We start from the raw sequence: 13,996 nt of genomic DNA, 5'->3' as shown, positions 1-13,996 counted from the left end.
AAAATAATACATGGTTATTATAAACCAAATTATTTTCAAAAAGTGCTCAACTTAGATAAAGGAGCAATATGAACAACTTTATAAAAAAATATACAACTTAGAATAAAGATGGATTAGATAATGTTAATCATTTTCATCACATTTTATTCTAACAAACTTGTTTTGAGGAGTTGGTTATAATTACCACCTCTTCTCATCGGGGAATTCTGGCAATTATGACAAAATAATATATATATTTGCTATAACAATGTTGCTTCATTAATTTTTACAAGTTGTACATAAAATGATTGACAGGCTTATAGTTATTCACCATTACAAACTTTGCTCTTTGTCAATTTTTGGCTACTGGTTGAGCTTATGTACAATTGCTTGAATTTGTGATAGCCATTTTACAAACAGAAAATATAGAAATAAAATTGAACTTCATCTTCAAAACCTTGAATGTGTAAATACAATTCAATTCAATGGTAAAATTAAAATTGAACCTCATCTTAAAGAACTTCATTGAGTAAATTGCTTGAGCTAACAACATGTTTCACATACAAGCAGGGGTAGCACTAGGTTTTAAAACCAGGGGTTCTCAGAACCCCTGAACCCCCTGAAAGTGTTAAAAATATGCGCTCAAATCCTAAAACGAGGGTTCTCTAATCTGTCAAGTATTGAATGTACCATTTTATATGTATCAGTATCAGATTTTGTGATTTTGGCTATAATGATGTGTTACCGGTACCATTGGTATAATAGTTGTTTAGCCCAGCAAAAATGTGATCTCGCTTTTCACGGCACGATTCTCGCCTGTAACCAGCTATCTCGCTTTTTAAGAAAGTTCCCGAGCAGTTTACTTACTATAAAAGTGTTGCTTTATGCCATAAAAGTTCGCCGAATTCCACAAAATGCAGTTCAACTTCGGCAAAGTGCAGAATTCAACACCATTGGCACCACATGGAAGCAATGCTTTACTCAATAAAAAATGACATTTCATTGCAAATGAGTTCAAGTTTAGGCCAAATATTATGATATTTATTGGATTACTGGAGTATTATGACTATAAAACATAATTCAAGGGCAGATTTTTGTCATTTTTTTCTTCTACGGCCGATCATTGTGTCGTATTTCACTGATGGCATATCTCTACACACCACCCACAAAGCATTTCTTTCCGATCCCTAGAATTAGAAATTACCAACTCACGTACGTGTGTCATCATTCAGTACTGCAATAATTCATCAGCAGTGATTCTAGACAATATCGCAATCTGTGTAATTATGCCGGTGGTGTGTATTTTATTTCTATTTTTAAATTATGTTACAATGCTACGGCGACTTCAATTCAACATTTATGTTACATTGCATTTTATGTTACATAATTTCTGGACGGGCCGTAAATATTGGAGATCGAAGCTTTTATTTTTCTTTCACATGTTTTCATTTTTCTGCGCGCATGAAAACCCCTGAACTGATATGCAAAAATGAATATATGCGCCCAAACTTAAAAATATGCGCTGTACGCGCAGAAACGCAGGTTAGCGCGACCCCTGCATACAAGTCATTGATAATGAGTATATATAAAAAGATAAAATGTATCCTCAAAATGTCTTAAGACAAGCCATGATACAAAACTAAACAGTTCAGTGATATTTAGCATGAGTAACAATCTCATACACTTTACAATCACCCTCACAAATACACTGACAGTCTGTTTGCACAGTGTACTGTGTGCAACTACTAGAGATTTGTGATAGGTATTCAGGCCTTGCCGTTTGAGGTGACACACCACTCGCCCTAACTCAATTTCTAGCGAGCGATTTTCCACTCGCCATAGACACAAAATATCACTAGCTGTGAATCTCCCAAAATCAGCCATCAAATCAGCCATTTCAGCATATTTAAAATCGATTCTGTGTCCCCTCCAAGCGTAGAAAATCAAAACTTTTAGTGCGCTTTGTGCGCATTTCAACTTAAATACATAAATAACTACTTTAAGACCGAAGCTCTCCTTGATTATACCCAAATAAGTGACACATGTGTATAATAGTGCAAACATTTTTACCAGATGACAGGGACAATGATTACTGGACTTTGGTGCCTGGATTGATAACTTTTAATGCAAAATGAGGTGGAATGAAATGGGATTACAATCTAATGATCCAGAGAAGATATCACACACTTCCCACAATGCATTTCTTCCATGTACTGATGATTTGCTATTCAGTGCAACATGGGTCAACAGTATTTCTTGTCACTATCGGCTCATGTTGCACTGAACAGCAAATCAGTACAGGGAAGAAATGCTTTTTTTTTATGTTGAGCATACCTAGGCATTAAAAGCTGAAATCTAAGAGATAACGCTAACGAAACATCCACCAGGCACAAGTGACCTGGTGAAGAGGGTTGCCGTAGATAGCTGGTCGGGGTATTTTTACAGGACAGGCAAGTGTAGCTGACAATCGGGCATTATGCCCTGATCGGAACCAACTGTAACAAGGTCTTTTATCATGGATCATCTGCCCCATCTCTAGTCATGCAAAGTATAAATGACCTCAAATGACCCCTGGATGACCTCTGATGACCCCGAAATGACCTTCCAAAAATTTGGCCCTAAATGTTGACTGTACCCACCAAGTTTCATGCCCATACAACAGTTTTTACTAATTTGACCTCAGATGACCCCTGGGTGACCCCAGATGACCCCAAAATGACCTTCCAAAAATTTGGCTCTAAATGTTCACTGTACCCACCAAGTTTCATGCCCATAGGATTTGAATTGTTCATATGAGACCGAATTTACAAGTTGACCTCAAATGATCTTTGACCTCAGTATATGACCTTGAACCCCACCCAAAAAAAAGTATCCAGGGTTTCTGACCATAACCCACCTATCTATGAAAATCTGAAGTCAATCCGCCCATCCATGCCCGAGATATAGCATCCGGACAGACGCACAGACATTGCAAAAACAGTATGCCTCGCGGTGGAGGCATAAAAATATTTGTTGTAGAATGGGATTTTAAAAATACTTTTTAAGGAGATGCTGACACCTTGAAACATTTTTAATAGTTTATCCCAAAAAGAAACAAACTGTTTGAAACTTTCAACAACAAAAAAGCTAAGAATAATCAGTGTGGTAAGCCTTGTCTTTTATTTTAGAATCTAAAAAAAAGAAACAAATTTACCCACAAGTCCAGACCTTTTGAGATCATCAAGCCTTTTGACAAAAACTTCTTATTGCATCTGACAGCATGTTTTATGTTTTATTTTGTCCAAGTTTAAGAAACAATCAACAGAAATTGGGTTTCTAAGAGAAAACATTAGATGGAAGTCAAGCCACCGGTCATTCAATATTAAAGTCTTGTGGCTCTCGACTTGGAACTAAAACATTAAAACTGCACATATTCATATCCAACAAAAAGCAAGACCTATTTCTATATTTCAATGTTGATGAAATTAACCTTTTTTAGCGAAGGACTATCTAATGTTTGTCAATTTTATTCTAATTGTACATGTATATTGTGCTATGTTAAAATTTCCATCATTATACAAATAATAGATTATGAAAATAAATATTTCATAATATCATAATATACAACTCGTCTAATAGCTCACAACACTATTGTGAATTTAAATAATAAAATCAAACAACTTGATAAGCCAAAATGGGTGTCAACATCACCTTAAGGGATCTGGAATGAGCGTTTTGAGGGTTTCGACAGTATTTTTTGTGGGACATGAGAGCACATCAGACATATCAAATTGCATTCTGAATACAAAGAATGTCTTTCTGATATCAAATAATTTTAATTTTTTTAAATTCACAAAATAATACAAATTTTATGACAAATTATTACAATTTGATATTTTTCACATTTTTGATATATAACAGTCCTCGAAGTAAATTTTATAAATCTAATGATATATTGTTAAAGTGCATGTAGCTGGGAGGAAAAGCCGACGATCAATTGAAATTTTTGACCTTTTATATTGAAGATATGGATCTTTATCCCAAAAAGACCTATTTTATGTTGGTGTTTTGGGAAAAAAATCCATATCTTCAATACGAAAGGTCAAAATTTTCAATTGATCGTCGGCTTCATCCCACCTACATACACTTTAAATATAAATCATCAGATTTATAAAGTTTACTTCGAGTACTGTTAAATATCAAAAATATCATTTTTAATCATTTGCCATAAAATATGTATATACATTGCGAATTTCAAAAAATCAAAATTATTTGATATCAGAAGGACATTCTTCATATTCAGAATGCAATTCGATATGTCTGATGTGCTCTAATGTCCCACAATAAATACTGTTCAAACGTTCATACCCCACCCCTTAAATGTTTTGAAAACTATCAAGAAGGTGAACAAATATGATGTTTGATTTGTAGCATGAGAGAGGAGTGGATTGGCTTCATCTATGGAGTATGTCTCAGCATCATGCGGGATGTCTTGAGGGATTGAAGAGATTTCCAGTTTCGCCATGTCATTCCTAATTTATTATTGTTTGCTGTTGGCCCAAGGTATTGACCATTCAGGTTGGAGTACGCACAGGCATTATACCACCAGGCACCTTTGCGAAATTCAGCACATTGTATACTTGTGTGGCCATCATTGTCCCTATCATACGTTGTAAATTGCATGTTATTATGCCAACCCAAAGAGTCACCAGCATTACCACTGTATGACCCAATGGTTAGGACATAATTTGATGATGAATCACCCACAGTAAATGATTCATATTCAGCATAAGCTTTGTCACCATCAAATGCTTCTAGTTCTATGCGTAAACGTGGAGCATTCCTTGAAGATGTTAGTACATGTAGGAGTCTTAACCCTGCCCAATGCTCACCATCCACATTACCAAAACCATTCTCATAGTCATCCCATCCCCTGTAAAAGCTTACAGACCCTTCAAATCGTCGCTGGAAGACAGTCCAGCCACCCCCATCTGTGTCCATATCACAGTATACATCAACATCTAAGGATTCTGAGGGTTTGATTGTGTAAGAACCTGAAGGGTAATTCCCTCTTGTAGCAAGATCGGCGCAGTCACGTGGATGGTCTTGTTGTGTGACAAGTTGAGTTACCATTGTAGAGGCCACATTCACCTGTTGTTGACTTTGTGTCTCTGCTGCCTGAGTTCCCAAAATATCTCTCATTGTGTTCTTCGGAGCCGTTGAATTCAGTAGTTGATCTTCAACAATAATGCCAGAGTTATTAACAGGTACAGGTAGACGTTGATTTAAGAGTTCAATTTGATCTGTTTGCTGGTCTAATGAGTGAGAGATGTTCTCAAGTACAGATACCATGGTATTCATAGAAGCTGATATATTATGCAATTGATGACTTTGCATCTGTAGGAGGGTCACTACTTGGTTGAAAGTGTTAGCCATCAGAGATTGAGTTTCCCCTATCTCACTCAACTTAATTACAGTTTGGCGTTGCATCTCAGCCATCTGATTTTGTGTCTGAGCCATCTGGCTTTGCGTCTGAGCCATCTGGCTTTGCGTCTCAGACATTTGGATTTGATTCCTTTCCATCTGACTTTGTTTTTCACCAATCTCACTCAGCTTATTTAAAGTCTGGCTTTGCGTCTCTGCCATCTTCACTTGATTTTTACTCATCTGAGTTAATGTTTTAAAACTCTCAGCCAATGTATCTGATTTTTCAGTGGTAGCACGATTCTGCATCTCTGCCAGCTCATTTGTCCCGCAAGTCTGGTTTGTTAAATCGCGATTCCGCACCATTTGATTATGAGTCTGCCCTATCTGAGTCAGGATACATAATGTCTCGTTTATTTGAGTCAGTGTTTTTAAACTCTCCACGTTAGTGCTACACACTTGACTCAAGGTACTGGACATTTGATTCTGAGTCACAGCCATCTCATTCTGAGTCAAAGCCATCTCATTCTGAGTTGCTAACATCCGAAATTGAATCACAGCCGTTTGAGTCTGAGATTCCGCCATTCTATTCAGTGTGTTTGAACTCTGTACTTGAGATGTTGCCATCTGTCCCATGATGTGATACATATTCTGTAGCAAGGTCGTCGTCTCATTGTAGCATTTATCGTGTGAACTCAGAAAGGCTATAATTAAATCAATTATGTGGTCTTGCTTCCGTATCTGATTTTGAAGTAAATCGGCATTTTCGACGTGGTTCCACTGCTGTTTTTCTAGTTGATGTTGCAAAAATCTTTCAATTTCAACAAGAAAGGATGCCAGCTGATCTACTGCATCAGTCTTATTTCCAAGTAGGTGATTGGTCAGATTCTGTAAGTCACCATGGTTCTTCAGCAAACTTTCAATGTGTGGAAGAATAGATGACATTGCAACCGATGTATCGGTAACATTTTCAAGCAGAGAGATAATCTGCTCAGTTCCATCGACATTCACCGTCAATAATTGGCAGTTGATATTTTCCAATGTTGTCATGACAATGAAGAGTATAAACACAAACTTGATCACAGCCATGATGATTTCCAAAATATTTGTGCTTCAAACTGGTAAGAAATGTGAATTTCAAGAAGGAAAAAAAGTCCTGATTTTACGCCAGGTCTGATTCACTCGATACACTGTGAAGTTGTAATGTTTCCTGTTGCATGAAATCAACTTGATATATGATCACAAGCAGCAATGCCAAGTTGCTGCTATTAATAGGAAGAGGTTATCTGGAGAGGTCATCATTGTTTTGATTTGTGGCACTTATCATATATAACTTACAATGTTTTATATGTGTAACACATACATAATATGTATAGTGCGCGCCAATAAAGTATCCTTACTCTTGGAAAAATAATCACAATTTCAAAACTGAACAATATTGGGGTAAATTTGTTTTTTTTTAATAGATGCATTAACTAATCCTGCACATTTTGACACCGCATTGAATCCAATGTGACCTCAAGAAGTAAAGTTACAAGCAATTGAATAGACGAAGGGCCAGTTTTAAAAGTGACAAACTGGCCTATACAAGGGCAAGAGAGACACCAGTTTCTTCAATGAAGCGTCATTTAAAGCAGTTTTTATTTCGGTTTTTACTTCTCTGTACTTTTCATAACTTTCATTTTATTTGTGAGTTCTTTTGTTTCAGTTTTCTTTTGTTCCTTTTAAAGCCAAACGCATAAATTAGCCATTCACCAGATGTCTAGTCTGTGGACTTTTTGAACAGGCCAGTTTGTCACTTTTAAAACTGGACCTTCGTCTAATCAAATGCTTGTAACTTTGCTTCTTACAGTCACATTGGATTTAATGTGGTGTCATAATGTGCAGAATTAGATAGTGCATCTATTAAAAAAACAAATTTACCCCAATATTGTTCAGTTTGGAAATTATGATTATTTTTCCAAGTGTAAGGATACTTTATTGGCGCAGTATACAATGTTTTGTATGGGTAACATAATATCTACCAAAACACGTTTCAAAACGTAAAAAGGGGCCAAGTTTAAAAAATCTTTCCTGTGTGGCTTTTCACCCTTTTTTAAACTTGGTCCCATTCAGTAAAGTGGTACCGTAATAACATGAATAATGAGTCCTAATTTCTACATGCAACAATTAGGTTTAAGACTGTTCGAAAGCGGTGCAATATGACGTAGGCTATGTATTATCAAAAACATTTGAAGGTTTATGTTTCATTATATTGTGTGTTCATAAAGAGTAGTAGAGTATTACATATACTTAGCAAATTGACTGTCTGTCAACCTGTTACATATTATAGGCCCTACATCTGTACATAAGGCGCAGGATCGCACAAGACGATGAAGAATTTAACAAAGTGAGTATTTGCTACTTTTGCTTAAATCAAAATACATTATAACGCCTTTACGGAAAAACTTCAATCAAGCACCTAACATTAATTAATTTACTCTACAAAATGAACACTGACAACTAAGAAAACAAACAAGTAGCCTAAAGATGACTTCGTATGAGTCTTTAGAAACTTTCATAATGGGACCAAGTTTAAAAAAGGGTGAAAAGCCACACAGGAAAGATTTTTTTAACTTGGCCCCTTTTTACGTTTTGTAACGTGTTTTGGTAGATATTAATTCTTTTTTTGAGGTAAAAAGATATTGCGCCAGGCCATGCATTTTAAGGCGCGCGAGTGCGATCGCGCGCATAGAGCCCACCTTAAATCACTTTACCGAAAAGCGATTTATAGCGCACCTTGTCACCTGAAGGAGTTTCCAAAGTTGCAGCCTTCAAATTCAGCCTTCAAATTCATCCCCGTAATATTCTTCACATGCATAAAATATATAACGAAAATAGTACTGATGACCGTGTTCCTATAACGTAATTAAAAAAAGTCACTTGCACTGTCAGGTCGCAGTTCACAAGCAGGTCAACAATGAAAATTTCAATTTGCGATTCGCTGATAACCGCGGTGTTTCCATGCCGTAGGTTTCAAGTCTAGTGAAAACTGAAGCTCCATTACATGGTACCAACACACATGATTGGCACTTGTTCGCGGCAAATTTTGACGACTTTCTAGTGAATTTGAAAGTGGCGATTTCGAACTGATTTTTCGGAAACTACTCTCCAAATATCTAACTAACAGAGTTTAACAGTGAGTTAAATTGTGCACACGGTGAATAAATGTAGTTTTTTGTACATAAAAATGTTTGGTTAGATGAGATTGGAGGGGTGCCTTGCGCAAAAAGTGAGTGAAGTGGCACTTTGTGTAGTACTTAATTTGGCGACTTTTTTTTGCAATGGGTGAATATAGTAAACATGTTTTACGGGCATGGTTTGCATAGTAATTGTTGGTTTATGATTATGTACGAAATAATAAATAATTTTATGTATTTAAGCAGTGTATTTATGTTTTATTTAGGCCCGTGGTTTTTTTTTTTTTTCCTTTTTTCCTTTTCTTTCTCCTTCCTTTTTTCTCCTTTTCTTTTTTCTTTCCTTTTCTTTCTTTCTCCCTTCCCTGTCTTTCTGTACATTGTAATCCCACATTCAACACCAATGCTTCTTATCTGAATATCAAGTGCAATAATTCAAATAGCCCACCTAAACTTCTTACCGAGTGCAAATGATAGCACACCTAAAATCCTCACAGAGTGCAATTAACAGCACACCTGTAGCTCGCCTGACTATTTCCAGGAGTGCGATTTGTAGCACACCTGCTGTTTTTTAAAATTCATGCCCTGTTGCGCGGTAAGTGGTTCTTTGTAGCCATGCGAGGCGAAGTAGTTGGATATCCATATTTCGCGGTTAATGGTTCTTTGTAGCCCTGCGGGGCAAACTAGTTGGATATCCATATTTCGCGATGAGTGGTTTTTTGAAGCTTCGAGGGGCAAACTAGTTGGATATCCATATTTCATGGTTAGCAGTTCTTTGTAGCCCTGCGGGGCAAACTTGTTGGATATCCATATTTCGCGGTTTGTGGTTCTTTGTAGCCCTTCGGGGCAAACTAGTTGGATATCCATATTTCATGTGAGTGGTTTTTACAGCTTCGAGGGCAAACTAGTTGGATATCCATTTTTTGCGGTTAGCAGTTTTTTGTAGTCCTGCGGGGGCCTATGTTCGATATCCTCATTGCGCGGTTAGTGGTTTTTAAACGACCTGTAACCACCCCAATCAGCTGCATGGGGTAAAAGAATTATTTAAAAAAATAATAGCTGAACCCTATAGTTCAGCCAGGGACTGGAAACAACATATTGATGACTATATATAGAGTGTATTCAATAAACCCAAGCGGAACGAGAGCTGCTAAGTAACCGCTATCCTAACCATAAACACATGCATTATCAGACAACGAGTGTTCCATTTCCTCATAGCTTCTCACGCTGTACACACGTCAGTCGAATTTGGCGGTGTTGGTTTGTTAGCCCTCCAAGTTATAACATCGCTCACTTTGTGATGATATCATTTCAAGAGGTCACTTCCGATTAACATGATTAAGCTAAACAGCCCATGGAAGAATTTTATGCATGAGCATTGAGCAACCACATCAATGATGTAGTAATGAATACCCTCTATTGTTATCGGATTAATTTTTACGACCTTCGATTACATGGGAGTAGCAACGAGGACACGGTGTTTGATTTCACTCACATAATAGATCAATATTGACCTTCATCCAGCAAGGATCAGCCAAGCACTACAGTGGCCAAGCACGAAAGGTTTCTTGTTATCTCTTCAAGTATTTTTACCTTAGGTCTATAATCATAATGCAGGCCTAAATCCCGGGCCTTAATTAAGTGTACTGTTCGAGTAGGAGGATTTGTTTGATATTATTCTTGATTTTGAATAATATTATAGTACCTGTTTGTTTCCATATCGGTTATTAAAATTACAATTCACCACATACACATTCCAGTCTGCGAGAGGTTTATAATGAATAAATGAATAGGTGTTATTATTTCAATTATAATTATTTAGGGAGAGTGTTTTAGGATTTTGTTAGAAAAGGGATGATTGTTGATCATGTTTATTTTATTGTTGTATGTATTTTCCTGTCATTTCCTGCAAACCTAATAAAGATATTTTGATAATTGAAAATAGTCTGTATCATAAATCGTAGAGGTTGAAAGAGTCAACAAGCGCCAGAAATTATAATTTGCCATGGAACTTCGGGTCATATTTTCATTTGAAATATAACTGGATGTTAGGGTCTGCATGCATGGTATGCATAGTATGATGATATACAGACACTGACCTTTCCCTAAAACTATTAAGCAGCAAGTTGTGTATCACACCCACCATGGGTTCGAACCCCTTTATTGTATTTTATTGTTAAACCTGAATAGCGTGATTACTTTTGAATGAGCGGCAGCACACATATTTTTTTCCTCACATCTTCTCTGTAGTACAAAGCTCTCTTTTTATCTATAGTTTTTAGACAATGTTTACTCAACCATTGCTATCAATGGATGTTGCCATTTTTGACTACTTCTAACTTTTGAAATGCCCAAAATGAATCAATAAAACCGTATATAAGATATTTGCGGGATATTTGGGCGCGATTACAAAAAATTAGAAAATAAATGGGCACTTCTGGGTTGGGTATCTATCTATAGAGGCCCTGCATGAAATTATTGATTGGCTCCAAACAAAGAATTTGAACCGGTGTCCTTCACCGTAGTTATGGCAGAGTACAGTCCATTCAATCAAATGTTGTCATCAACCTATTTGTTCGTAGTGCAGGGTTATGTGTGTGAGACGAACTGTCACGGTAGATTGCAATCATGCTTTTGTTGAATGCATTTGAGTAGTCTGCCATATTTACGGGATGATACGTCACATGCAATGCCTCTATAGATTCTATAGAATTTAAGTATGATATATTTTCGATGGTAATATATTTTCACTTTCAAAGTTTGTAGTTTTCATAATTGCAATTTCTGAATAGTATATAAAAAGCGGGACTAAGTCTATAAATGTAAGAGTATGGGATCATTTTGAATGTTAATAAATGCTAAACGTCAAGCGGTAGACACCTGCAAGATCAGGGATTGCCGCGATTCTTGCAGTAGCTTTTATGAATAGAATACAATAGTGGATACAATAGCGGATACAATAGCGAACAATAGAGCTCTCTTACGGGTAAATAAACCTCGTCAAATGCGCTTTTGCTAAATTTCACTTCTTCTTTTTCATGAACTAACCGTTATTTCATTAAGTAACCGTTATTTTTTAAAACTTGGCAAAACCTCGACGCGAGGTTTTTAATGCATGTCTGAATAAGAACAAACTTTGACCTGTGCCAGTTAGAAATAACTTCCGTTTAGGAAGTGTAACTTTACCACACATCTGATACAGGGTGTCTCATAAATAATATAAACATTTGCAACATCTATATCAAATATGGTACACATATCCTATGCAAAGGAAAAAGGAACAGTTGAAACCCACACAGCTAATTATCTTGATTAGGGATATTGGGCTGTTCTATTTAAATCCATACACCCCTTATGGAAGACATGACCTTAATTTTCCAAAATACGAAGTGTGAATTTTATTTGAAACTCCATTTGAAATTTACACTCCCTAAGTGGGAGACCAAGGTTGTGTCTTCCATAGGGGATGTATGTATTTTAACTGGAATAACTCATTGTTGGTGGTGGCTGGCAGTAACTTTGGTGCTTAGATTATATATATTTTTAAGGCAAAGTGAAAAATTTGATTAAAAATATATATTTTGCACATTTTAGCAGCCCCCCCCCCCCAAAAAAAAAACTTGGATTTTGCCACCTCCTGTCAAAACATCAATTTCTCCCCAGATTTCCCTTTGCCACCCACCACCGTGCCACCCACTGCCCCCGCCACAGCGTAACTTGTATTGCATGCTTATATATCAAGCATTTTGCTTGAGCATGGTCCCATCAGGACCCAAGCATGTGTATCCGCCCAGACTGACTAGTTAAACAAACAATTGGTAGAAATTTCTAATAGTCATGTTACAAACAGAAATTATAGAATTAAAATAGAACCTTAAGTGCTTGATTGAGTAAATTTCTTGAACTTAACCTGTAGGGGCAAACTTGCTTTGCTCCCCTGGTTAGCAGAAGCTTGGTACTAAGTAATACAATCTTCGATGACTCGAACCAACAACAAAAAGTGACACAAATCATCACAAATCCAAGGATACACTTTAGCTGGATCGGATCTTGATGATGTTTATTATCTTCACTTGCTATTCTTCTTCTTGTTCTTGTCACAAATACTAATTATGTTGGTTTAGGTAAAGATTAATTGTGTCTTTACCGAGAGCTTCTACACTACAATACTTCAAAATACAAGATGACAGCCTCCAGTGCCAAATTCGCACCAAATTACATATGTGATTGATGGGCTGCAGGCTATATTTAGCTTATACTTCAAGGGCGCTCATCACATAAACAAACATGCCATAGGAATGCAATGATTAAGGATGCACAACACTTAAACAAACTTTGATTTTGGTAAATGGCATCAACATTCCGGGCGCCTAATTGTCTGCTACCAGCAACAATTACTTCTTAAAACATAGTTTTGGTGTGCCATTTACTGACAAAACTGAACCTTTTACAAGAGGTGCCTTTGTGACCCCTTAAACTTCAAAACATCAAACTTGACTGATTTTGAAACATGAATAAAGTTTATGAAATCAAAAACCTTTATCTGATTCACTTGTGTGATAAAAAACTTGTATCAATGCTATGATTCAAAACAAAAAAAACATTTCAAAAATTTCAAATGATTTGATCCAAAAGAAAAAATAAACTGAGTTTTGGACATTTCAAAGTGATTTTAACTTCACATGAAAGAATTATTTAGCTTCATTTTACAAGATAGATGATGCTGCACTCAAGAGATAACTGCCCATGCCAACCAAAATTACTTGAAACAAAACCAAACAAAAGCCCACACAACAGGCACATTTTGGTGAGATTGGAAAAGCCAACAGAACACATGGGAGATACTATTTAAGTGCAACATGATCACAACATATCAACATGAACACAACAATGTTTAGTTTGTAAACTAGAAATGCAGTCTGTTGCTGTCCTTTAGATGAAAGTACATAACTCCTTGCATGCGAATATCTTGTTTGGTACACCTTGTAAATGAGAATACAACTTGATATAATATGACTGCCTGTGCACAACCATAGCAGCCATGAGAAAAACACAACTTGATATAATATGACTGCCTGTGCACAACCATAGCAGCCATGGCCCAAATTTGCAAATTCAGTCAATCCAGGTTATAGTCAAAACACCAGATGCTGATAGGATGCATTTACTTGCAAAGTACATGTAGAAGGGAATACACAATTATAAACTTGAGTGAAATTATTTCAGACCTCGATCATGCATACCCTTTGATAAATAGCAGAGCAACAATTTCAAGAGAAATCAAATTTGAGCATTATCGAGATTCCAAAATACACGCAGAGAACATTACTTTAAAAAAGGGTGTATCCCAAATATGGTTTACATGCTATACTGTACACAACCAACAAATTGTGCACACATTGCAGTAGAATACGATGTAGAATCTTGCAAATTAAAAC

At 36.4% G+C, this 13,996-nt stretch overlaps 2 protein-coding genes across 2 annotated transcripts in view; both read right to left on the bottom strand.

The window, feature by feature from the left end:
* LOC140150855 (syndetin-like) overlaps nucleotides 1-13,996 on the bottom strand; it is a 76,685-nt gene that overhangs the window by 10,602 nt on the left and 52,087 nt on the right.
* On the bottom strand, nucleotides 4,236-5,831 carry LOC140150854 (angiopoietin-related protein 7-like). The gene has a single exon (XM_072173001.1). The coding sequence runs from the start codon at nucleotides 5,746-5,748 to the stop codon at nucleotides 4,417-4,419; it is 1,332 nt and encodes a 443-aa protein (XP_072029102.1). The 5' UTR covers nucleotides 5,749-5,831; the 3' UTR covers nucleotides 4,236-4,416.

The sequence above is a fragment of the Amphiura filiformis genome, chromosome 4 (genome assembly GCF_039555335.1).
Source record: "Amphiura filiformis chromosome 4, Afil_fr2py, whole genome shotgun sequence".
Classification (NCBI taxonomy): domain Eukaryota; kingdom Metazoa; phylum Echinodermata; class Ophiuroidea; order Amphilepidida; family Amphiuridae; genus Amphiura; species Amphiura filiformis.
This window is presented reverse-complemented; position numbering and strand designations above follow the sequence as displayed.